This window comes from Gymnoscopelus microlampas, assembly GCF_963454915.1.
Source record: "Gymnoscopelus microlampas genome assembly, chromosome: 2".
Lineage (NCBI taxonomy): Eukaryota > Metazoa > Chordata > Actinopteri > Myctophiformes > Myctophidae > Gymnoscopelus > Gymnoscopelus microlampas.
In genome coordinates this window covers 47,889,436-47,912,203 of record NC_139939.1, presented here as the reverse complement: position 1 = coordinate 47,912,203, position 22,768 = coordinate 47,889,436, and the positions used below count along the sequence as shown (strand labels likewise).

The following is a 22,768-nucleotide window of genomic DNA, read 5'->3' as shown; positions in this document are numbered from 1 at the left end:
GACTGCCAGCTCCAGCATGCCAAAATATTCCCTGGTGTTTGGTGAAGGAGAACATTAGGTGTGGTGTGAACAAAAACATGTGACCAAATGTAGGAGACCAGAGGTCGCCAGCCATGGTTTGTTTTTAGCAAACTATTACAGTATTGACTATTGTTTTCCTAACATCGATTTCAATTTACCATAGTTTATTTTTGAATACTTTATGCTATAAATGAAAAAGAATATCCTAGCAAACATAGCACATTGGAGCTTTATAGGTTTTCCTGTTGCATTTCTATGACTGCCTGTAGTATAGGCTACTTTATTGTTGTATATTCTATAAATGTACCATTCTTACTGTATCGTTTACTGTAAAATAAGATGAGGATCTACACATTTCTACCAATACCTTTTACATATAGTGCTGGGTACTTTGGTAGAAGTATTTGACACATACAGTATGCAGTGTTTTTGTGAGTTTTGGATGAAAATATTAACTGTTGTGCCAAGCTGCATGTTCTTTTTCCCAGGCTTTCCTTGATAGTTATTGATAGTTATATAGAGACAGGAAGCAGGGAGAGAGAGTCAGGGAGTGACAAGCAGCTAAGGTCCGCCGGGCCCAGGAATCGAACTGAAGAACTCACTGTCAGGCATCATAGCCCATGTGATATGTGCCTAACCACTCAGCTATTGACGCCCCCAAGCTGTATGGTGGTACAGACATCAGTATGACCCGTTTTGAAAAGGTGGGCTCAGTGTGGAGAACATTTTGTAATCAACTTGTAAAAAAAAAAAAGGCTCTGGGGCCTGGGCTTGTGCAATGCAAAGTGCCCACACTGCTCTACAAAAACAGCACTTAAGCAGATTCACGCGAAGAATTCAAACTCACATAGTGCACCCACACACACACGCACGCGCGTACACACACACACACACACACACACACACACACACACACACACACACACACACACACACACACACACACACACACACACACACACACACACACACACACACACACAAGAGACGAGAGAGTGAGTGAGAGAGAGAGAAAGAGATCGGAATTCTTTGTCATCATCATGCCTAAGTGGTGAAGTGTCCCCTTATCACTCCAGCAAGGTGTAACCACGTATAAGAGGGCACTCGTTCTCTCTTTGTCTCACACAAGTGATATACATAACTGAGTGTACTGTAAGAGATTTGACATTGAAAAGTACACATTGGTTCATAGAAACACATTATCTCATTCTCTCAGGAACTGGATTACTAGGAAAGTATAAGGTAAGACAAGAGTGTAGTGTTGTAACGTTTCTTTGGAATGTGCTTTATTATTGTGTATTGCGTTATTTTCGTGGGAGCAGTAGGTATTATAAATATCAGTAAACCACTTTTTGGAGGTGATTGTCAGGGTTGTGCAAAAAAAACAAAAACGGTTTTGAACATTTTCCGATAATTGAATCATCACATGGTGTGCATGTAACTTTCTGTACTAAAAAACTGGTTTGAGAGCCTACCCACTCACACACTTAAGTGATCTATTAAAGTCTTACAAACTCTATTGTTTGGGGAAAGTAGAAGCACCAATTTCCATCAGTACTCTCTAGTTGCTATATCAACAACATACTCTCATGTCCTACTGTACACCTCCTTAACTCTCCTCCCACATGTGCAATAGATATACACATTGGTAGAGGTTTCATTCTGTTCCAGAAAAACATGTGAACAGCAATAAGTTGTACTTTTTCTGTGCTATGTTGCTTTTTTTAACCCATCATACACTTGTCTCACTTACAGGCTTTTTAGCTGCCTCAAACACTCATTTGAAAGGAAAGGTAAATCAAGTCTTTATAACTTATGTATTTCCTTTAGTCTTTTACATATTTTGAAGCTTATTGTTTTTATAATAAAAATGCTCTCTCTCTCTCTCTCTCTCTCTCTCTCTCTCTCTCTCTTTCACGCTCTGTTGAGAGAAGCAACAGGTGTTGCCACTTAAGTGTCTCTCATTAACTTGTTACGCTTGGCAGGATTAGACCCTCTGTGAATGTTACGCATTCGTGGCATCCACCTGTCCTGTGCATCCACCTGTGCAACAGGTGTTTTGAAAAAGAAAAAAATCCAAACAAAAAAAGAGCCAGACAAGGGTACTGGAAGTAGTCTTCATTAAAGAACTTCTGAGGAGGGTGATTTGTGGTGAGGGAAAAACATTAACAAAACAAAAAACGGAAACATCTGTGTTCAGGTTTCGGTATCCCGCATTGGCCGGGTTATTGTCCGGGTGAAATAGTCTCTCTCTCTCTCTCTCTCTCTCTCTGCATTATGGGGTCTCGCCCTTGGTTCCCTCTGACTTATTCCTCAGTTTAGGGTTAGGAGTTGGGTCAGATCTATAACCATAGAGATACTGTATTGTTTAAAAAACAATCTAAGTCAAGTACATGGCAGAGTCTACACCAAAACTATTAACGACGATCGTGGTGAACTTATAGTCGGTGTGGATGGCCCTGGCCTGGTCCCTTACATTTCCGTCTCCCACTTTTCCCAAATTTAAGCTGTCTATTAGCATTTCAGTCAACTCTCACTCAGACTATAGTGCAGGGGTAGGCAACTGAGATAAGCCTAGGGCCAATATCACTCCCAGACATTCCATCGCGGGCCGGGCCTCCCCGCGGCGTGCGTGCACAACACGCGCAAAATTTTTCGGGTCTAATTCGGGTCTAACTCGGTCTAATTCGGGTCTAATTTGGGTCTAATTCGGTTCTGTTTGACCAATATAAATCAACATTTTTTCCGGTTTAAATATCAGCACAGGCGATTTTTCTGGTGATTTTTTTTTTTTCTCCATTTTCCTCTAATCTAGCTATAAAATGTTATAAATCCTTTAAAATGCATCGTGTTTATGAGTGCATGATTTCAAAAGTGGGTTCAAAATCAAAAAATATTTTTCTAAAAAAAAAAAATTATTTTTTTCAAAAAATTTTTTTTCTCAAAATTATCTCACGGGCCAGATATTATTTCTGGGGGGCCAATTTCGGCCCGCGGGCCGCCTGTTGCCGACCCCTGCTATAGTGGATGGAGAAGGGGAGAGTGACTCATGGGAGCAGTGCCAGGGTTAGCTCTGGTCCAGTGTTAGAAGGAGTTCTCCTAACGCTATGGACCATAGCTATGTCAGGGTTAATTGATCCGCAGGTGTGCTCAGGTGGACTCAGGGACATACACACAAAACACCAGAGAGAACGCCAACAGAGAGAGAGAGAGCTGGCTCAGTGGCACAAAGTTATAAAAGACTTTGGTTTAAGCACACAGCAAGCAGCACATAGACTCAGTGCATGTGTAGTACTAGTCAGTAAGTAGCCTACAGAAGCTTTAACAACAGTCTGTGGCAAAATGTAATCGGCGGGTGGGGATTTGATACAGTTGCGCGGCTGTTCTCATACATTTTTCTCCTCAGTGGGTTTGTATCGATCTTTAATCGATTGAAGCATTCTTTAAATATCTTTTCCCAAATGTAAGCTGTTTATACATTTTTTTGTCATGGGCCATGTGCCAGCCAAATATGTGCTTGTACAAGTGATGTGCTTATTGCTTAATTGCATATTTACAGTAAAGGTAAAGCTGTTTGTCTGAGCACACACAGGAGGAAGGAATACTGGATGTTATTTATTTACTCATTTATTTGACCAGAGGAATTTGTGATGACATTTTTCACTGCTCCATTTCAAGACAGCACCCTCCTCATTCTCCGCGACATGACTGCAAAACAGACTTCTGTCCTCCTGGTGGCGCTGTTGCTTTGCCTGCCAAGCTTCACCCACAGCTTCCAACCACTGTTTGTATTTGATGGCAATACCACCACTCATCGTGACATCACACAGAGAGCCCTCCTCAAAAAGACAGCACAAGTCTGTCAAAGCTGCGCTGCCGCCGAGGGCCGAGACTTCAGCCTGACGGTGAGATATACATGGACTATTATTACTGTATGCCTGGATCTAGGGCGATATGACTTCAAATCAGTATCACGACTTCAAACCTTTGATTATGTTAATGCACGATAATTAAAGAAAAGAGAAAATAGCAGATCTACATGCTCACAACGCTCTGCGACGTCTTGTGACGCGTTGTGAGCTTGGAGATCAGCTATTTACGCTATTTTTGTACGCCACCATCGTACAACGAAGTATAATACAGGGTTAAAGGGATAGTTCACCCCCAAAATTACTTTTTTTCTATCGATTAGTCACCCGATGGAGACCTGAATTCATGGATATTTTTTATGGAGACACAAAGAGTCTCCTTTGTGTCTCCTACCGGAACCGCTGCCTACTGGTCCGCTGGTCATCACATTATTGACTTAGGAATGCGACAAAAATAAAAAAATAACCATGAATTCAAGTCTCCATGGGGTGACTAATCGATAGAAAACTTTTTTTTTTGGGGTGAACTATCTCTTTAAGTGTTTTTTTGTCAAAAAATGTGTTTGAGTTATTTTTTTTTTTCAATATGTTGATAAAAGTATAAGAAAAAAATATACGTATATTAGATTAGATTTATTGGTCCCCGTGGGGAAATTCGTATATCAAGAAAATGATGTGTGGAGGTAGTGGATATACAGACCCTTCAGGATCTAATGTCGTCTGATGGCTGAATATCCACTCCATTTTGTCAAACCATCATGCTCTGCTACCCTGGTTCCATCCCTTCCTCTTTGTACCCCCCCCCCCCAATCATGCATACAAATACTACCGCATGTTCTCATCGCTTTGTCTCTTGTCTGTAGATTGATGACAGCCTGACAGCGTTCACGGTGCAGCAGGCATGTTCCTCTGACGGGCCCACCGCCACACTCCTCTCCACCGTCATGTTCCAGACCTCCATCGCTAAGATCTACCTCAGCAACGCCGCCGTGGACGTGTTGCTAGCACTGAATAAAGAACACCACTTTGATGACGAGTCCTTCCAGGCAGGAAGGGACATCATCACACAAGGTACGGATTTCTTGTAGCAACTCAATCAGCAGTGGTGGACACTAAGTACTATTAAAGTATAGATACGCCTGTTCAAATATTACTCAACTTCACGTAAAGGTTGCTTGCATTGCTCACTACAACACTACAGCAGTGTCACAGCAGCACTTCAAGTTATGCACTACAGCACTACGCGTTGTGAGCTTGCAGATCTGCTATTTTCACTACTGATCAGAGCAATGGTCACTGAATTATGGTCATTTGAAGTGTTCGACATTGCTGTGACACTGCTATAGTGCTGCTGTAGTATTCAAGATTTTCCAGAAATGTTCAAAACATTTTAATAGTAGTGAAAATAGCAGATCTACGCGTTGTGAGCTTGCAGATCTGCTATTTTCACTACTGATCAGAGCAATGGTCACTGAGCTATGGCCATTTGAACACTGCTGTAGTGCTCTATATGTGAAATTTAGGGTTTTTGGTGTGATTCTAGCACAACCCTGAACAGTGTAAGTGCCATGTCTGGTATGGATTGGAGAAACATAGTGCCTGTCCCTTACTGACTGGGAGCCCTGGTGTGGCTATTCTCATGCCAGACCCCTGGACCTACCACAGATGTACTTAAGTAGTGTCCTGTACTCAAGTAAATGTTCTAATTCATTACTGCCCACCTGTTAATCAGTTTATTAGAATTCATAAATTTGGAGGCAGGATGATATAATGTAGGTCAATCTTTAAGAGATTTTGATTGATGACAGTCAAGTCAATTGTTAAGTCTTTGCTTTCCCCCATAGACGGATTTGAACTTTGAAGCCAAGTGAACAATTCCAATGTTTCTCAAATTCTGTGGTACTCTTTAGGTGTGTCAGCTATTAAAGGCAGCGTGAAGCGGGAGAACTTCCTCGGAGGGAGACTGATCCTGGGACTAGTATGTCACACCCTACAGGTGAGACAAATAGACATACTGTAGAGATGAATAAATCAAATTTATCTCTGCAACATATTGCAACGGTTTCATCGCATTGCAAATCATCGGTGCAGACTGGGCTTATGGTGATGCTTTTGCTTTACTGCTGATGTTACCAATGCTTCAGACTACAGGGCGGCCTTGCTCTGAAAGTTGCTTTTGCTGTTGGAATGGATGACAGATATATTTGTGCCATATCGTATCTACCTTTAGGACTTCTACAGCCACAGTAACTGGGTGGAGCTGGGCAACAGTGCTCCCTACAGCGCTCTGGTCAAGCCTGACCAAGCTCTGGAGAACCTGGCAGGTAACACACTGCGTGTATGTGTGTGTGTGTGTGTGTGTGTGTGTGTGTGTATGTGTGGGTGTGTGCGTGCGTGCATGCATACGTGCATGTGTATACAGTGTGTGCGTGTGTGTGCGTGTGTGTGCGTGTGTGTGTGTGTGTGTGTGTGTGTGTGTGTGTGTGTGTGTGTGTGTGTGTGTGTGTGTGTGTGTGTGTGTGAGTGTGTGTCCAATGAGGGAAATAGGTTGTGTAGCAGTATGAATATCTTCTTGAGATAACCATATTTTGTTTGGTGTTGAGGCTAAATTCTCCCCATCAAATTCTCTCCACCATCTAATTCACCAGTATCATTTGTTCTGACTCACAAACTGTGCACTTAGTAACTTACTATCAATAGCTAAAGATTTGACAGGGAGGCCATTCTGTTTAGACTGTACCGTATGAATTGTCACAGAGGGAAAGTGGTGTGGTTGGAGAGGGAAGGGTCCTCCCTTCTTTTGAGAGAGTGGGACAAAGAAACTGACAGCTGACAGCTGACAGACACACGCCCACAGCCACATCTGATGGCTAAAGTATTTGCAGCTGTTGTCTTGAGGCCTTTGTGAACAAGTCAATCAGCTGCAATATCTTATCTCAACTCGTGAGAGATGTCACTGGACACAATTATGTTATGCCCTATTATCAAAACAAATACTCTCAGACACAACACACACACACACACACACACACACACACACACACACACACACACACACACACACACACACACACACACACACACACACACACACACACACACACACCACACCTCTCCCACATGCTACATCGAAACACACACTGGTGCACCCACATTCTCTTAGGTTTTTATCCTTGGTACCAGTCAGTCATCTGCAGTAGATATTATCTCAACTCATGAGAGATGTCATTAGACTCATCATAAATAATAAATCCCAGTCATGCCCCTGCTATCAAAATAAATAAACACACCTTGCACTGACTCACAATATGTGCCTCTCTATATCTCTCTCTCTCTCTCACACACACACACACACACACACACACACACACACACACACACACACACACACACACACACACACACACACACACGCACACGCACACGCACACACACATATTCTGTCTTTCTCTCACCACGCCTTATTAATCTTATCCCACCTGCTACATCTGCAATCACATACTGGTGCACCCGCATTCTCTTTGTTTTTTTTGTCCTGTAACCTGATCGAACAATGCAACACAAACCACACACGCGAACACCCACACAAAAATGTTCCACCCTGCGATGCTTGACCTGCTCCAGAGTAAAGAAGGATATGCAAGGTTACTTTCAAACTGTAATCCCTTACAAATCTGTGATTACCATTTGTTGATTGATTTTGTGATCAGTTGCACAAACAACTAGTTTGCATCCACTCAGTAATGCAATCAGATATTGTATGTCCTCAGCAATATTGTATTACTTCAAGATATATTGGCATATGACATTTTATTTTATTTGATTCCATGTTTGATAGTAAACCTATGATCAATCAGTCATGGAAAGTTTTGATACATTTTTTTAGACCCCCGTCTAAAACCGGGTTAAAAGTGGTCTAAAAGTGAAGTTTTTTTCAACGTTGATTAGCTGTTTTAAGTTTTAAGTTTTACGTTTTAGCAGTTTTATTTTTTAAGTGTCTATATATAGACGTCTATATTATAGACGTCATTTCAACGGCTATAATAGACGCTATAGACACTTAAAAAACAGCTAATCAACGTCTAGGCTAAGAACTTTTAGACCAGTTATAACCCGGTTTTAGCCTAGCCGTTAGACACCCGAAAAATGCTCAGTGGGATGTATCTGACTCTGTCCTTTTTTATTTTGAAACGTGTTTCTGAGTGATCTAACAATCAAATATTCTGATACACGTCGCATTACTGATACATGTAACCAGATGACCGTATTCCATCTACATTTAAACTTACTGTTGATATGTTTCGTAGGCCAAGACACGCCGACCTGTAGGAACTGTACAGGAGAGAGTTGCAAGGACAACCTCCTGCCTATGCAGCAAGGACTTCTCACATCAGGATACTTCAATTTATTTTCCTCAACAAAACCAGCAGGTATTGCACACATTATTACACAACACATATGCTCCCATTCACGCACACTCGCACGCACCACAATCTGTGGGCATCTGATTCACTAGGGACCCGCTGTGGGACATGGATAGACGGGTCAGGGCGTGATGGACATTGCAATATGGCTCTATCGGAGAGAGAGCTTTGGCCCAGAGGATGTGGACGCAGCTGAGGCCAGTGTCTCTGCTGTAAAGGAGTAATGGGGAGGGGGAAAAGACTACACAAATATACTGTACTTGATTAATAGTTTAAAGTATATGTTGCATTAAAACTACCTCTCACTTATGTACAATTTATTCAAAAAAGATACTTAAGGTAATATGTGGGAGTGTGACCAGCTTCCAATTTGTGGACACTCAGGCGTAGCAGCACCGCGGTAGGCATGAAACACAGGACAGATACAGGTAAGAGTAGAGACATACAACCAAGATTAAAAGTAAAATGTAAAAGAAGAAAAGAAGAAGATTGGTACTATTTGTGATTAAACTATGTGGGCTTCACATCCGACACAGGTTGTTCCATTTAAAAACAAATGACTGATGATTATCCTTTTCCAAACTCTCCCATCTTCGTTCATCAAATGATTGGCTCAGGATTGCAACAAAAACAAAAAAGAAATGAATTCAAGGCTTCATGTGGAATGTAATTGATAGAAAATAAGTTGTTTTTTTGGTGAACTACTCATTTTAGCTCTTAAGTATTAGGAGCTAGAGTGTGCCACAGTTTTGAGGAGAAAAAGGTTGGTGCGTTCACTGCGTTGTTGCGACGAAGCACATCGTAAAAAAAGGTTGCACGAAACTAGGTGTAAGTATGGCAGAGCTAGTGTGTGCTAAAAGTTTGAGAATACAATAAATCAAAAATGAACCCAGGGGTGGGTAGAGTAGCTAAAACTGTACTCGAGTACTGTAAAGTATCACAAACTCAGGTAGAAGTAAGAGTAGTCCAAATAACTACTTGACTCAGAGTTAGTATCTACTAGTGAAGACTGTTCACTGTTCAAGTAGTTATAAATACACTACATATAAAATACAAGTTCATGTATATGGCCTTAAATAAAACACCAACACAATAATAAATGAAGTCTTTACAAAATAACAAATAATTCAGGCAGACAAAGGCAGTGCATAATTACTGTTTAGGCTGTCCACTCATTCTTCTTAAGCTTCTGTGAAATCCTGTGTCATCTGCCAGCTCAGAGAGCTGTGAGTGACTACATTTGATTGGTGAAACACAGTCAAGTGACAGAGCCAATATGCAAATGTCAGTCATCCTCTTTGGCTGAAGTCTCTCTGATGCTGCGTTCACACTGGCAGCTACAAAAGATACAAAGATACACAAGCTACGCAGCATATCTGTCGCTTTGTATCTTTGTATGTGTTTGTATGTTGCTTTCTACCATTGAAAATGAATGGTGGACTGTATGTGTGTGAACACAGCAAGGGAATGAAACAAAAATGAAAGAAAATGTGTAAAAAAACAAAAGCTTTTAAAAATGTGTTTAACTTTTACTCCTTTATATTTAGCCCAAATTCAAGAGTAAAGGTATCATTTCTTGTTCAGAAATATAGCCTACTTGAGTAAAAGTGAAAAGTATGTTGCATTAAAACTGCAAGTACAATTTATTCAAAAAGTGACTTGAGTAAATGTAGCTGAGTAAATGTAAAAAAGGATGAAAAGGTTGGTGCATTTTTACAACGTGGCAACATTATAGCCTTACATAAACATTTTAAAAGATGAATATATATTTTTTAAAGTATAAAGAAATCAAAATAGGTTACCATCTATTCTCAAAGGAGATGAACATTTGGAGGTCTGAACAAAGCTTCGTGGTTAAAGTAGGGTGGAGCTAGAGTGTACGTTTCGAGGAGAAAAAAATGAATAAATAAACTAGACGAGTACTCTGTTCATGGAGAACAATGTTGGCTTGATCACCTGACGTCCGACATGGAATGACTCTCACAAGTTGGTGTGATATTGTGGTGGACATACTGTAGCAAACGTGACCCAGATCACAGCCCAAAATAAAAAGTTTAAAAAGTGTAAAAGAACTTAAAAAATACCCGGCTACTCCCAAAGGAGACGAACATTCTGAATTCTGAACAAAACGACTAGGTGAAAGTATGGCAGAGCTAGAGCATGCCAAAACTGAGGATATATACATGTAAAATAAAGTTACAATAAAGAATTGTGGCAATAACATATATGGGGCTCACCCAAGAGATGGAACCCACGAATAAAACATTAGTTACAACTAGACAGGTACTGTTCCTGGAGAAACAGTGTGAGCTTGTCTAACACAGGATGCTCCATGTAAAAACTGATAACGTCATCCATTCCTCAGCTCTCATGAGTCGGTGTGTTGTTGCGGCGAGCGTTGCCCCAAATATAACCCAGAAGTTATAGCCTAAAATAAAAAGTTGAAAAAATTGAATGTCACAAAATATGTGTTTTCAAAAAAATCTAAAAGTCTCTTTTCCCTAAGGTGATGAACATTTTCTAGGTGAAAGTATGACGTAGCTAGAGTGTGCCGAAGGTTTTAGGAGGAAAATAAATAATACATAGTGAACATAACAATTGAGCTCTTCTCAAGAGATTGAGCCCACTAATACAAATTCAAATAACAAAAATAGCAACACAAATAACAATACAAATAAGAATAAAATAGACAAAGTTTAATCTGCTCTTCAGCCTTGGAGAGAGGTTGAAGAGGTGCTGGACTTTTGCTGCCTGGTGCATACTTTGATTGCTTAGGATGCTTAGGATTGTTTGTCCTGACCCCTGGCCTTGTTCACACCAATCCTGCCTCCTTTCCTCTGCCTGACTGTGATGATCAGGGGTGTGGGGCTGTCTCCATGTGTGGAGGAGATGCTGGGGCAGGTGTGTACCTGATGGACTGTGCGACAACTCTTGAAGCAGCCACTGTTTCTTTATGGTTCATCATTGGTAAGGACTATATTTACCTGTTCCCCCAGGACATTTAATGACCAGAATGTGGACTAAACTGCACACCTAAACATGTATCCATATCCGAGGCTTCATCTTCAATTCTTCAGGTCTGCCTGTGGCTGCTGCTTCTGCAGATCTTGGAGACCTTCCATTCTATGCCTCCTTGACGTTTGATCCCTTGGGTCATGAGGCTTCGGTTTCTTCATCTGCCTAAGGTCTGCTAATCATACTAGACGGCTCGTCTGACCTGCTTCGTCTGCTGCTTTTGGAGACTTGCATTCTCTGCCTCCTTGACTTTTGATCCCTGGGTCATGAGGCTTGAACTTATTCCTCAGGTTCACCTTCCTCAGGTGCAACACTGGATGTCTCACTCTCACCCTCACCCGCAGCCTCACCCTCACCCTCTGGTGGAGAATCCTTGGGCAATTCTAGGGTTAACCCTAACCCTATATCTGTGCCTGGCTGTGTCTTTTTTTTTATTTTTGCCTTTTTCTGAACAGGGAGATATAGTTTAAACTCATCTGGAAGCTCAGCTTCTGTGTACAGTCTATCTGAGAAATACACCCTCCTTACGCGACAGTTAGCATGGATCTGTACGCTTAGCGTTTCAATGTAGTTGGTACCGTAGGTTGCCCGGGTGAAGTCTATCAGATTGAACTGAATCTGATTCCAGCCCTCATCCAGCTCCATGGGCATGGTACAGAGGAACGGCGTCACACGCATCATGGTCTGGTAGTTGCTTGCCCGAATCCGTCGACGTGTATTTTTATGGTCCATTATCTGGACTTCAAAGCTGAAATACTTATTGAGGTTCTTGACGACTAAGATCAGAAAGGGAAGTTTGATGCCCAGTGTCTTTGTGGGATCTCCAGGACATGTTATATATGTGGTACTGACATTGGTCCCCTCTACCTCCACCACAAGTGAATGGATGTCCTCGTCTACGATTCTTTTGACGTGACCATAACTGGTCTTTTTAGACCAAAACTGAAGAGGTTTGCTGCCAACACTATATAAGATGGACAATAACCCACTCTGGAATGTGGGCCTATACATCTTCTATGTGCTTAGTATTTTGCTAAGAATATACTGTTAGAGTGGAGAACTGCTGGTATCGATACATTTGTTCGGACTTGCCCGATGTCATTAAGTAGGCATGGACGTGACGTAACACAAATGTAGCCGAAACCGCTTCCCAAATATGGACTTCCAGTCAGCCTACGACGCAGAATATGATTGGGCGACGAAGGCGCCCAGTTGAAATCTTGTTTGGGAAAAAAAACCTGAACGATGTATAATTTTCTTCTTAGTTTTTAAAAGTACTTCACTGTTCCAGTTTGATCTATCAAGATATCATAATGACAGTAATGCCTAATTTTGGAGAGCTTTTCTCCCCCTCTCAGGTAAATGTAGCCATGGTGGCACATTTGATCAGACCAGCCGACAGGACCCAATTGGGGGCATCAATAAGGATACCATCTCGTCCAGTCATGGCTACCTCCACCATACAGCAGCTAACCTAGCTGTTGATGCCACGATGGAACTACTGGAGGATATCAGAGTGGCTGTTGGTGACAAGAGCTTCCTACGGTATAAGAGTTCTTTAATTTGAGCTACTTTGCATCCACAACAACACATTACATGATTACAATAAAGATGAGCCAGTTCCAATGGCCATAGATGAGAGATGTATCCAGAAATGTTAGCAAAAATTGTAGAGACATTGTGTTGATTTTGACAACAAATTTTGATTTAGTTTTAGTCATAGTCTTTTGAATAAAAGTCCATTTAGTTTTAGTCATATTTTAGTCATCTGATTGTTTTTAGTTTTTGTCTATTTTTAGTCGAGTAAATGTCTTAAGATTATAGTTGACTAAATCTACAGTGCATTTAGTCGACTAAAATGTATTTTGGCGGTGCCATGATGGCGTCATAATGGCTGATTTTACACTTGGTAGCATGCTGAAAATAGCCGATAGATCTGCTATTTTCAGAGCGCAACACATAAGCGCAACCAAACATAAAATGACTTGTCTTTTAGTTCTCTTCTCCACTAGTCCCTCGCTAAGATTTTTGTCTAGTTTTTATTTGTTGACGAAATTGTCAATATATTTAGTCTTAGTTTTAGTCATCATAGCTTAGTTCATATTTAGTTTTTATTTAGTTTTCGTCAGTGAAAAAGGGTAGTCGACGAACATTTTTCGTCATACGGTAGTTTTAGTTGAGGAAATCAACACTAACTTCCACTCTCTTGCTTTCCCAGACTTATGGGCCTCTCCCAGGCTTCTGTGCTGTGTTTTGTCATCGACACCACAGGCAGTATGAGTGACGACATAGACGAGGCTAAGAGAGTCTCCTTCGATATCATCGACAGAAAGAAGGGAACCCCACAAGAGCCTTCAGCCTACATATTGGTCCCTTTCAACGACCCAGGTAGTAGAGATGTGTCTTATATCGCAAACATTCAGAAATGTCTAGAGACTAAAGACTGACTGTTTGCTCATGAGCTCAAACATCTTAGACATCATTTACTGTATTTCTAAGATGTTTTTTGTTAAATGCATACCAAAAACAAGTTTATATACTGTAATATTTTATACCGGGGAAAAAATCGAAGAAAATAGCCGATCTACAGTACAAGCTCGTAGAGGCCAGAACCCTCACTGGTATCACTATTTAAATGAATTTCTGTAAATGAGCAATTCTATCTTGTGTGTTCAGAATTTGGACCTGTGATAGTGACAACTGATTCAGACCTCTTCAAAGCCCGCATCAATGAGCTCAAAGCGTCAGGAGGAGGGGACCTTCCAGAGATGTGCTTATCTGGTCTCCAGGTGTGTGTGTGCGTGTGCGTACGTGTGTGTGTGTGTGTGTGCGTCAGCGTCTGCACGTGCGTGCGTGCGTGCGCAGATGCAGTCTTACAGGTTACAACTGTAAGACTGGAGGGTTTAAGTGATTAAGAAGCAAATGTGCCCATTGACAAGACATAATTATGCTAAATAAGATGATTAGTTCAAATCGTCGTGTCTGTAATTGTAATTTAATGGAGTTCAATTACTTAAAGGTATATTTAATTTTTGACGGACAATGTCAGTTTTTTTTAGATAAACTTGTTTTTGGACAGAGTTGAATAGTACCCCTCTGTTTGATTTCACATTATTCTTTATCGCAGGTGATTACAAAATTAATTTCTACTTACCACAGTGACCTGAATTGTGGTCGGTAGGCAATAATGTAAACTCTGTTCTAAAGCAGTGTTGATTTTGATAGCAAATTTTGATTTAGTATTAGTCATAGTCTTTTGAAAAAAAAAATCCATTTAGTTTTAGTCATATTTTAGTTATCTGAAATGTTTTACTGTTAGTCTAGTTATAGTTGACTAAATATCCTAATATTACAGTCGACTAAATCTACAGTTGATTTAGTCGACTAAAATGTATTTTGGTGGAGCCTTGATGGCAACGTAATGGCTGATTTTACACTCGGTTGCATGTTGAAAATAGCAGATCTGCCAGACGCGTTGTGAGCTTGTAGATCTGCTATTTTCAGAGCGCAACACCCGAGCGCAACCAAGCATAAAATGACTTGTCTTTTAGTTCTCTGGATATCTTCTCCACTAGTCCCTCACTAACATTTTAGTCTAGTTTTTATTTGTTGACAAAATGTTCAATATATTTTGTCATTTGTCATATATTAGTCATCACATTTTAGTTTTTATTTAATTTTCGTCAGTGAAAAAAGGTAGTCGACAAACATTTTTCGTCATTGTTTTAGTCGACAAAATCAACACTGTTCTAAAGGCAGTTTTTTCTTTGCTGTGTGACACAAAGCTTGCCCTGACGGCGGCTCCACCCTCCTCTGAGATCTTCGTCTTCACCGACGCTGCGGCCAAAGACGAACATCTGAAAAGTGCTGTGACTGCCCTCATAGAGAGCACCAAGACGTCGGTGAGTTAAGTTTTTACTCTGTGTTTTTTATCTCAAAGACAAGGGGCTGTTAGACGTTTAGCATATACAGTAGCGAGGCTGATGTGGAGGCAATCTGCTCACAAGGACGTGTTGTGAGCTTGTAGATCTTTGTGACACTGTACTGTAGTATGACGAAGTAGGGCATTCATTTTTCTCCCCCGTCCCCCCTGTTCCTCTCCCCTCAGCATTCATAATGGTTAAATGTTCTATTTACATATTGACAAGACTTCTATAAGAACTGCATCTGTCCATGTCCTTCTATTTAACAAACTAAATGTTACATTGCCACCCAAGCTTAGTTATAAAATACAAATACAATCCCTATGCTGAACCCTGTTTTTGCACTGCGCTTTACTTTATTTACCTATTTTTTGACTGTTTCTGTTGTCCTGCCCTTCCATCCATCATTTAGGTGACCTTCATGTTGACAGATGTCTTGTCCAGTCGCCGGCGCAGGAGAACGCTTCAGCGGGGAGCGGCTCCACGCAGCATGAGTCAAACAGACGCCAACCTGTACCGTGACCTTGCTCGGGCCTCTGGGGGACAAGCCATCGAGGTCACAAAGTCTGCCCTTACACAGGCTACCAGTGTTATAGAGGATTCTTCAGCCGGTGCTGTGGTGAGACTATAACTATCCCACTGACTGAATTACAAACTGTTAGGTTGGAATAAAATGTTTAGCTACTATAATTCCTTCAATTGTTTTATTACATGTATTTAGCAAAGTGGTCAGATGTATTTTTCAACATAATTAATTGCAAGCTTTCAACAAAAATAATTTTTCGGTGTGCTGTCAATTTCTTTCTCTTCTACAGGTTACAGTTTTCCAGGCAGTAAGAAATCCCGGAAAGCCTGATAGCTTTACTTTTGAAGTTGACGGATCGATGAGAAACATAACCGCTTACATCACAGGAGATTCCTCACTCACCTTCAGTCTCACAAGCCCCACAGGTACGACTATGTTTGAATGTGTACGAGAGGTTATCAGCAACACAACAATGCATGTTGTATCTCTAAACGCCCTTAAATCCTATGTAGGCCTAAACAAAAGCAGCTTCAATGTGTTTCTCCTCTCATCTTCCCAACAGGTGTATCTCAGGCCTCCACGGAGTCCAGTGGCCCTCTGGGCTCTTTCACCACAGTGGGTAACCTGCGTCGCTTCCGCGTCAGCGCTGACAACATAACAGGATCATGGAATATTAGTGTCAACTCTAGTGACAGATACTCTCTCAAGGTCATAGGTCAGTTGTATCATATTGTTTACGTGTGTGTGTGTGTGTGTGTGTGTGTGTGTGTGTGTGTGTGTGTGTGAGTGTGAGTGTGAGTGTGAGTGTGAGTGTGAGTGTGAGTGTGTGTGTGTGTGTGTGTGTGTGTGTGTGTGTGTGTGCGCGTGCGCGTGATAGCCTAGTTCTGGAGAAAGATGTTAAATAAATATTACTGAATATTACCGGCTTTCCACGAGTGCATTAATGTATCACTCTGCTTAAAGTGTCTTGACTCAACCATTCATTACAGACAAGTTCATCTGCCAATAAACAAGCAGAGTAGGCTGCATAGCATTCTGTTGCTTAACAGTGAACGTTTCATGAACTATACAAACAGTAGGGCTGAGGATCTACTTTTGTGTGTCACAGGTCAAAGTTCAGTGAACTTCATCTATAACCTTGTGGAGGCACATGAGGGAGCCCACGGTGACTTCGGTCTGAAAGAGGGGCGCCCTCTCACCGGTAAGTTCCCAAAAGTATTGTGTTTCCTTATGTTGACCTTTTGAACAGTCCTTATGTTGACCTTTTCTCTCTCTCCTTGTAGGTGGCAATGCCAGCCTGTTGGTCACTGTGACAGGGAGTGACACAGCAGAAGTCAGAGAGGTGTCTCTGGTGGGAGAGTCAGGATCACAGGTCAACGGATCAGTGCAGGTATGCTACACCACTGGTTCCCAAACATTTCAAACATTTCAAGGATAACTAAATTCATATGAATTTGGCCGCAGGTTTTGTGCCAGGGACACCCATAAGAGATTTTTATTCAACTTTTTCCAAATTATTCTGAAATGTTCACAATTTTGTGATGTGAGCTTGCAGACCACAACATAGATTGTGTGCTGTATAAAATAGGGTTAAAGTGGTTAAATTGATTTAGATGCTACTGTATGGTTACTCGTTTAGCGGGGGACCCCCTGGAACCACCTCAATTGAATGTGTATCTTTGAATTTGACCTATGTATAGTAATACACTTTTAACAGTAGAGACTAAAGTAAGCTTAGGTCTTAAGTACTGTTGGTGTTATGGTTATTACGATCAATAGAAAATGCCCTTCTGAGACAGAGATGTCACCTGAGCCTGCTATGAGAGTGGATGTCCAGATGCATTCTCGCCCTGGCTGTCATCATCTTGTGTTTTCATCTCATTCATTTCACAACAAAAAGAGGAAAATAAAGTCAATTATTCTCCACAGTCGCTGGGTGGTGGCAACTTCCTTGTTAAGTTCTCTGCCCTTCCGGCGGGTGAATTTGTGCTGCGTCTGAAAGGAGGAGAGAGCGCCACCTCCAGGTCAACAACACCATCGGGTAGCTTCCAACGGCAGGCCTCCACACAGATGAAGACCTCCAGCACCTCTGTCACGGTGAGCACTTGCACGTTCACGTAACAGGATCTTTAACTTTCAGTGTTTAAAGTGTACTGTACAGTACATCTGGAAATATACGTGCATCCCTATTCTGGGAGCGAACATTTGGAAATAAACAATCTACAAGCTCCCACCGCATTGGAACTCAACGTGTTGTGAACTGGTGGATCAGCTATTTTCGGAGAAGAGATTTGGTGTCGAGGGGGGGAAAAGCAGTGTACCTGGTATAGAGCCCTGGGGGACACCGGTCAACCAAGTATCCAGGTATACGGTTTATTAACCACGGTAAGTGGTTAAACATCTGCTGTCACAGCAGGTTTATTTATTTTTTACCATTGTTAATCAATTTAAACCGGCAATTATTGAACAGAAAATACAAAATGTATTTTTCATTCAGCTCTTACCTTTATCCTGCCGTCCACTGCGGGCAAATGTTGATACTAATGAAGTTGATCAAATAAAGCATAAATACATCTTTGTCTTTGTCCCCTAATACATAACTATACCTTTCAATCCGGAAACCCCTTTTGGAGTTATTGTTGCTATGTACAGTATATAGCAACATATTTCATTTGTAATTTTTGAATGAATATTATATAGCAACATATTTCGTTTGTAATTTTTGAATGAATATTTGAAGTTTTTCAGAAAACTTAGGTCAGGATTTAGAAGGCGTTTTTAGAATCGGCCACAGGTCTAAATGGGTTAACTCCCCATCATCATGCGGTCATTCATTCTCTATGCAGGTCCAGACCAATAGCACCACCGTGAAACCAGGCTCCACCATCTCCATCCCCTTCACTGTATCCACAACCACCAACGGAGTAGTCAACGCCACCGGAAGTGGGAGTTTTGCCATGCGCATCAGCAACGACCGGAGCTACGCCTCCGTCTCGCCCGCCACCATCTCCACAGCCGGGGGCGGCCAAGCGAACGGCACGGTGGCATTGACGGTCCCGGCCGACGCCGTGTCTGGATCTGATGTGACTCTTATCGTCGAAGCGGAAAACACTGCCACAGCCGACTCCAACTATGCCATGCTCAGACTCTCTGTGGTCGCTGAGGTAACTAACTGCAATTAAACCGGTTTGCGGGGTGGTCCTGACCAGTGGTGGAAAGTAACTAAGTATATTTAGTACAGAGCTTGTAGATCTGCTATTTTCAAAAGATCCTTATACATTTTATAGGCTACATTTGAAAACTTGCATAGTGAGTACTTTTACTTTTGTAGCTTGTAAGTATATTTTCATACCAATACGTTTTTACTTTTACTCAAGTACATTTTTAATTCCAGACTTTTACTTGTAACAGAGTATTTCTACATTGCAGTATTGACACTTTTACTTAAAGGTAGGGTAGGCCTAAGTGATATTTTTGGGTATTTTTGTTTTTTTTGTTAAAAAGGTTTAAGTACTGTATTCTGATAGTAATCATTGCTACAGAGCGTTTGTTCGGTCAGGGGCAATGCAGGGTAATGAAATGAGCTTTCATTCAGTGTTCCTTTTATTTAAAATGATTTCTGTATGCCCACTCTGCACTTACTCTCTCTCTCCAGGTGACAGATATAACCCGCCCAGTGTGCACAAAGGCCAGTGTGTCTGCCGCCGCCTGCCCCTCCAGTGCCTCGCTCTGTAGTACCACCCAGTGGGAATTCTCTGCCAACATCACAGATGGAGTCAACGGTACCGGCATCGAAAGCCTCACCGTCCGCCAAGGGAACGGCACCCTCAACACCAGCAAGTTCGTGGGAGCTGAGGGGGAGAACGTCACGCTCGCCACCTACGCCGCCTCCTGCTGTTCACAGAACGTAGAGCTGGTAGCGGTTGACGGAGCGGGAAATGTGGGGACGTGTGTGGTGCAGGCGAGAAGCAATGAGACGAGCACGACCGCTCCAGAGACCATAACCCCGGCAGCTGTAGTTGCTACGACATCCACCGGGGGGCACACTTTGACTTTGTCTCAATGTCTCTGGATCAGCCTGGTAGTTAGTTTTGTTTGGATGTGAAGAGAGGAACGGTTGTGGAAAAGAAATGCTTGCACCCTTTTTTCCATGTTTCTGTAGGTTCCAACTTTTCTGTACATTTCATTGTTACACTTTTTTTAGTCTCCTTCAGGGTTTTGCACATTAGATCTATTGCCTTTATATATTTGGATATTAGATTATGTATGTGTATTCCTTTGGAGTGAAGTGAAACACATGTAGGCTACTTAACCATGTAAACCCCAAGTATCCCTAGTCTGGTCAAGTACAGACCGGATACCCCGCAAAATGTATAAGTTAGTATAGTAAGTGGTTAAAACTGAAAGGTTAAAACTCAGATTGTCATCTGGGTGTTTTAAGGTATATTATAACCATGTTATGAAGGACATGGTTCAGTGATACATGAAGAAAGTATCACTGAAGTACAAATTATTTACCATCTAACAGACACAACGAAAGTAAACTACAAACTAGATTAAGCTTGACCCTGGATAAAGCCAGCTGACTTCCATTTATTGTCTCCGCCAGGCCGAAAGGCATGGCGAGCGAGTATGTTTTGCACCCTGTCCGTCCGTCCGTCCGTCCGTCCGTCCGTTCGTGTGTCCGTCCGTTCGTCCGTCCGTCCGTCCATCCGTTCGTGTGTCCGTCCGTTCGTGTGTCTGTCTGTGAACAGCTAATCTCCGGCACCGTTGTTCCGGCCGCTGTGAAACTGTGCACACACACTCCCTGGATGCCAAAGTCAAATCTCTGTCCCAAATTCTTCAGATTGGCCTGTTATTATGCCACCAGGAGGCCGATTTGTGCAAAACACATGTTTTTATATTACTCCTACATGTCCAAAAATCAAGCAAATCAGTACACAGTATCTCTATAGTCATGTGATCAACACAGATCTCTTCCAAAGTTTGCAGGAGAGGTCCGTTTCGAACAAAATGCCTGAAAACATGAACGCAGAATTTTGCAAGCACATTCCCACTAGGCCGAGGAATAAATGATACCCTTTTCACATTGGCCTATTATAGCGCCACCAGCAGGTCTAATTTTGCAAAACTGAAATCATGAATGCAGTGTCCGATTGAAAGGCCTAAGAAGAAATGGCACCCTTTTCACATTGGCCTATTATAGCGCCACCAGGAGGCCACAATAACCTATCTGACCTGGCGGAGACCTGTGCTCCGAGGAGCCCTTTTTCTAGTTTGTTCTGTGACTGGTCTCGTAAACTGGAAGTTGAGATTTTTTAAAAATAATTGAATATTATGTTCTTGAATATAATGCATTTATTTGGCAATGCAGACAACTGAACTACTGTAGCAAAGGACTTTCCTGTTTGACTTGACATCTCTGTTCATACTGTACAATTACCTGAAATCCAGAGTGGCCAGACATTTTAATTTAGATAATATAGATTTGTGGAGGCGACAGGGTAGGAAAACATTTACTGAAAACCGCCGGTGGTGTATAAAATACTTTAAAGCCATAAAAAAGCCATGAAGGTAAAGATATCTTACTTGAAAGTTACTCCGGTAAACATTAGTCAATGTCTTAAAGTAGCTCGCAATATACTTACTGTATGTATCACAAGTGGCCTATTTGATGTTAAATTCAAAATGATCGAATTAAAGCCATAGACTGAAAAATGTCCCCCCAATTCTTTGAGGTGAATGATCTCTCAAATGTGATTAGAAATGTAGGGAACTGAACTTTCTAATGATAATGGTTACTGAAAGCGTAAATCTGGAAGAAGTCGAATATAGAAGAAACTCCCGAAAGCTTAAAAGGTGTAAATATATTTAGTATAGTATACTGTATATGATATCTATGGTATGTACTGTATACAACTATCCAAAAAGTTATGACATTTTCTTTATTTTTTACTATATCTGTACTTTGTGCAGTTCACCCCTCCCAAGAGGTGAATTCCATACCCTAGAAAATGTATATTTTAACCACCTTTCAACCTAGTGTCACAATTTTGGATGTATCATTATACAGTAGGTGGAATTTGTTTTTGTTTGATTTCTATAGGGCATCGCAGTTCCTGTCCACTTCCTGGTGCCACTGCAAAATACTCAATGCATTTTTCCCATTGACTTTTCCAAAAATATTTATATAAATTCATTTAAGCCTAGAATCAAGCCATCCAGGATCCTGGTGAATCATGACCATAAACGTTTGATTCTGTGGAGAAAAAAAAATGAAAACGGCAAAACAAAGGGTATTTATTAAATATAGTATATCATATAATTAAATATAAAATAAAATAAATCACAGAATCAAACGTTTTATGGTCATGATTCACCAGGATCCTGGATGGCTTGATTCTAGGCTTAAATTAATTGATATAAATATTTTTGGAAATGTCAATGGGAAAAATGCATTGAGTATTTTGCAGTGGAACCCGGAAGTGGCCGCAACTGCGATGCCCTATTCACCATTTTTCAAATTGTGAAAATAGCAGATCTACAAGCTCTCATGTGATACGTTGTGAGCTTGTAGATCAGCTATTTTTGCTATACGGATACAGGTGTGCCTTGAGATTTTGATTTGCCCATCACTGCAATCTTGGACTGTATTTTTGTCACCTTTATAGACTTCCTTTGTTGAAGATTCCTTTGTTGTCAGTTTTCTTTGTATTCAATTAAAGTATGGATTGTTTGTACAATAGGATGTGTTGAGTGTCATTATCATTAGGGCAAGAATTAGTGCATGAGTCAGTGTGAGTCCTTGACCAGAAAGTAAGCTCAGATTTGTTTGTTTGATTGATTGATTGAATACTTTATTTAGAAGTTTGCAGAGAAAAAGCACATGGAGGTAAGGTCAACTGAATAGGATTGAAAAGCCCAGAACGTACTCAATTCATGGAGTGTTAATATCCATATTCTCTACTATTCCACATGTTAATGATTTTA

The 22,768-nt window shown here is 41.2% G+C and overlaps 2 protein-coding genes across 3 annotated transcripts; one reads left to right on the top strand and one right to left on the bottom strand.

The window, feature by feature from the left end:
* The first annotated feature begins 1,136 nt into the window (after window positions 1–1,136).
* LOC311037807 (von Willebrand factor A domain-containing protein 7-like) lies at window positions 1,137–22,477 on the top strand. Of its 2 annotated transcripts, none has more exons than XM_084047097.1 (19): window positions 1,137–1,263; window positions 1,777–1,814; window positions 3,704–3,926; window positions 4,754–4,961; window positions 5,801–5,886; window positions 6,121–6,214; window positions 8,198–8,320; window positions 12,688–12,874; window positions 13,548–13,717; window positions 14,006–14,118; window positions 15,115–15,231; window positions 15,665–15,871; window positions 16,068–16,203; window positions 16,341–16,493; window positions 16,887–16,979; window positions 17,062–17,168; window positions 17,708–17,875; window positions 18,625–18,942; window positions 19,434–22,477. In XM_084047097.1, exons 3-19 carry the CDS (start codon window positions 3,726–3,728, stop codon window positions 19,881–19,883), a joined length of 2,931 nt encoding a protein of 976 aa, XP_083903223.1. In that variant the 5' UTR covers window positions 1,137–1,263; window positions 1,777–1,814; window positions 3,704–3,725; the 3' UTR covers window positions 19,884–22,477. The 2 variants fall into 2 exon arrangements, with proteins under 2 accessions (XP_083903223.1, XP_083903222.1); XM_084047096.1 differs by having other exon boundaries at window positions 3,700–3,926.
* Window positions 11,095–12,653, bottom strand: LOC311065251 (cilia- and flagella-associated protein 20-like; the record flags this gene model as incomplete). Its single annotated transcript, XM_084085493.1, has 3 exons — window positions 11,771–12,653; window positions 11,532–11,688; window positions 11,095–11,231 (listed from the first exon to the last, which is right to left on the bottom strand). Exons 1-3 carry the CDS (start codon window positions 12,338–12,340, stop codon window positions 11,095–11,097), a joined length of 864 nt encoding a protein of 287 aa, XP_083941619.1. The 5' UTR covers window positions 12,341–12,653.
* Window positions 22,478–22,768: the final 291 nt, after the last annotated feature.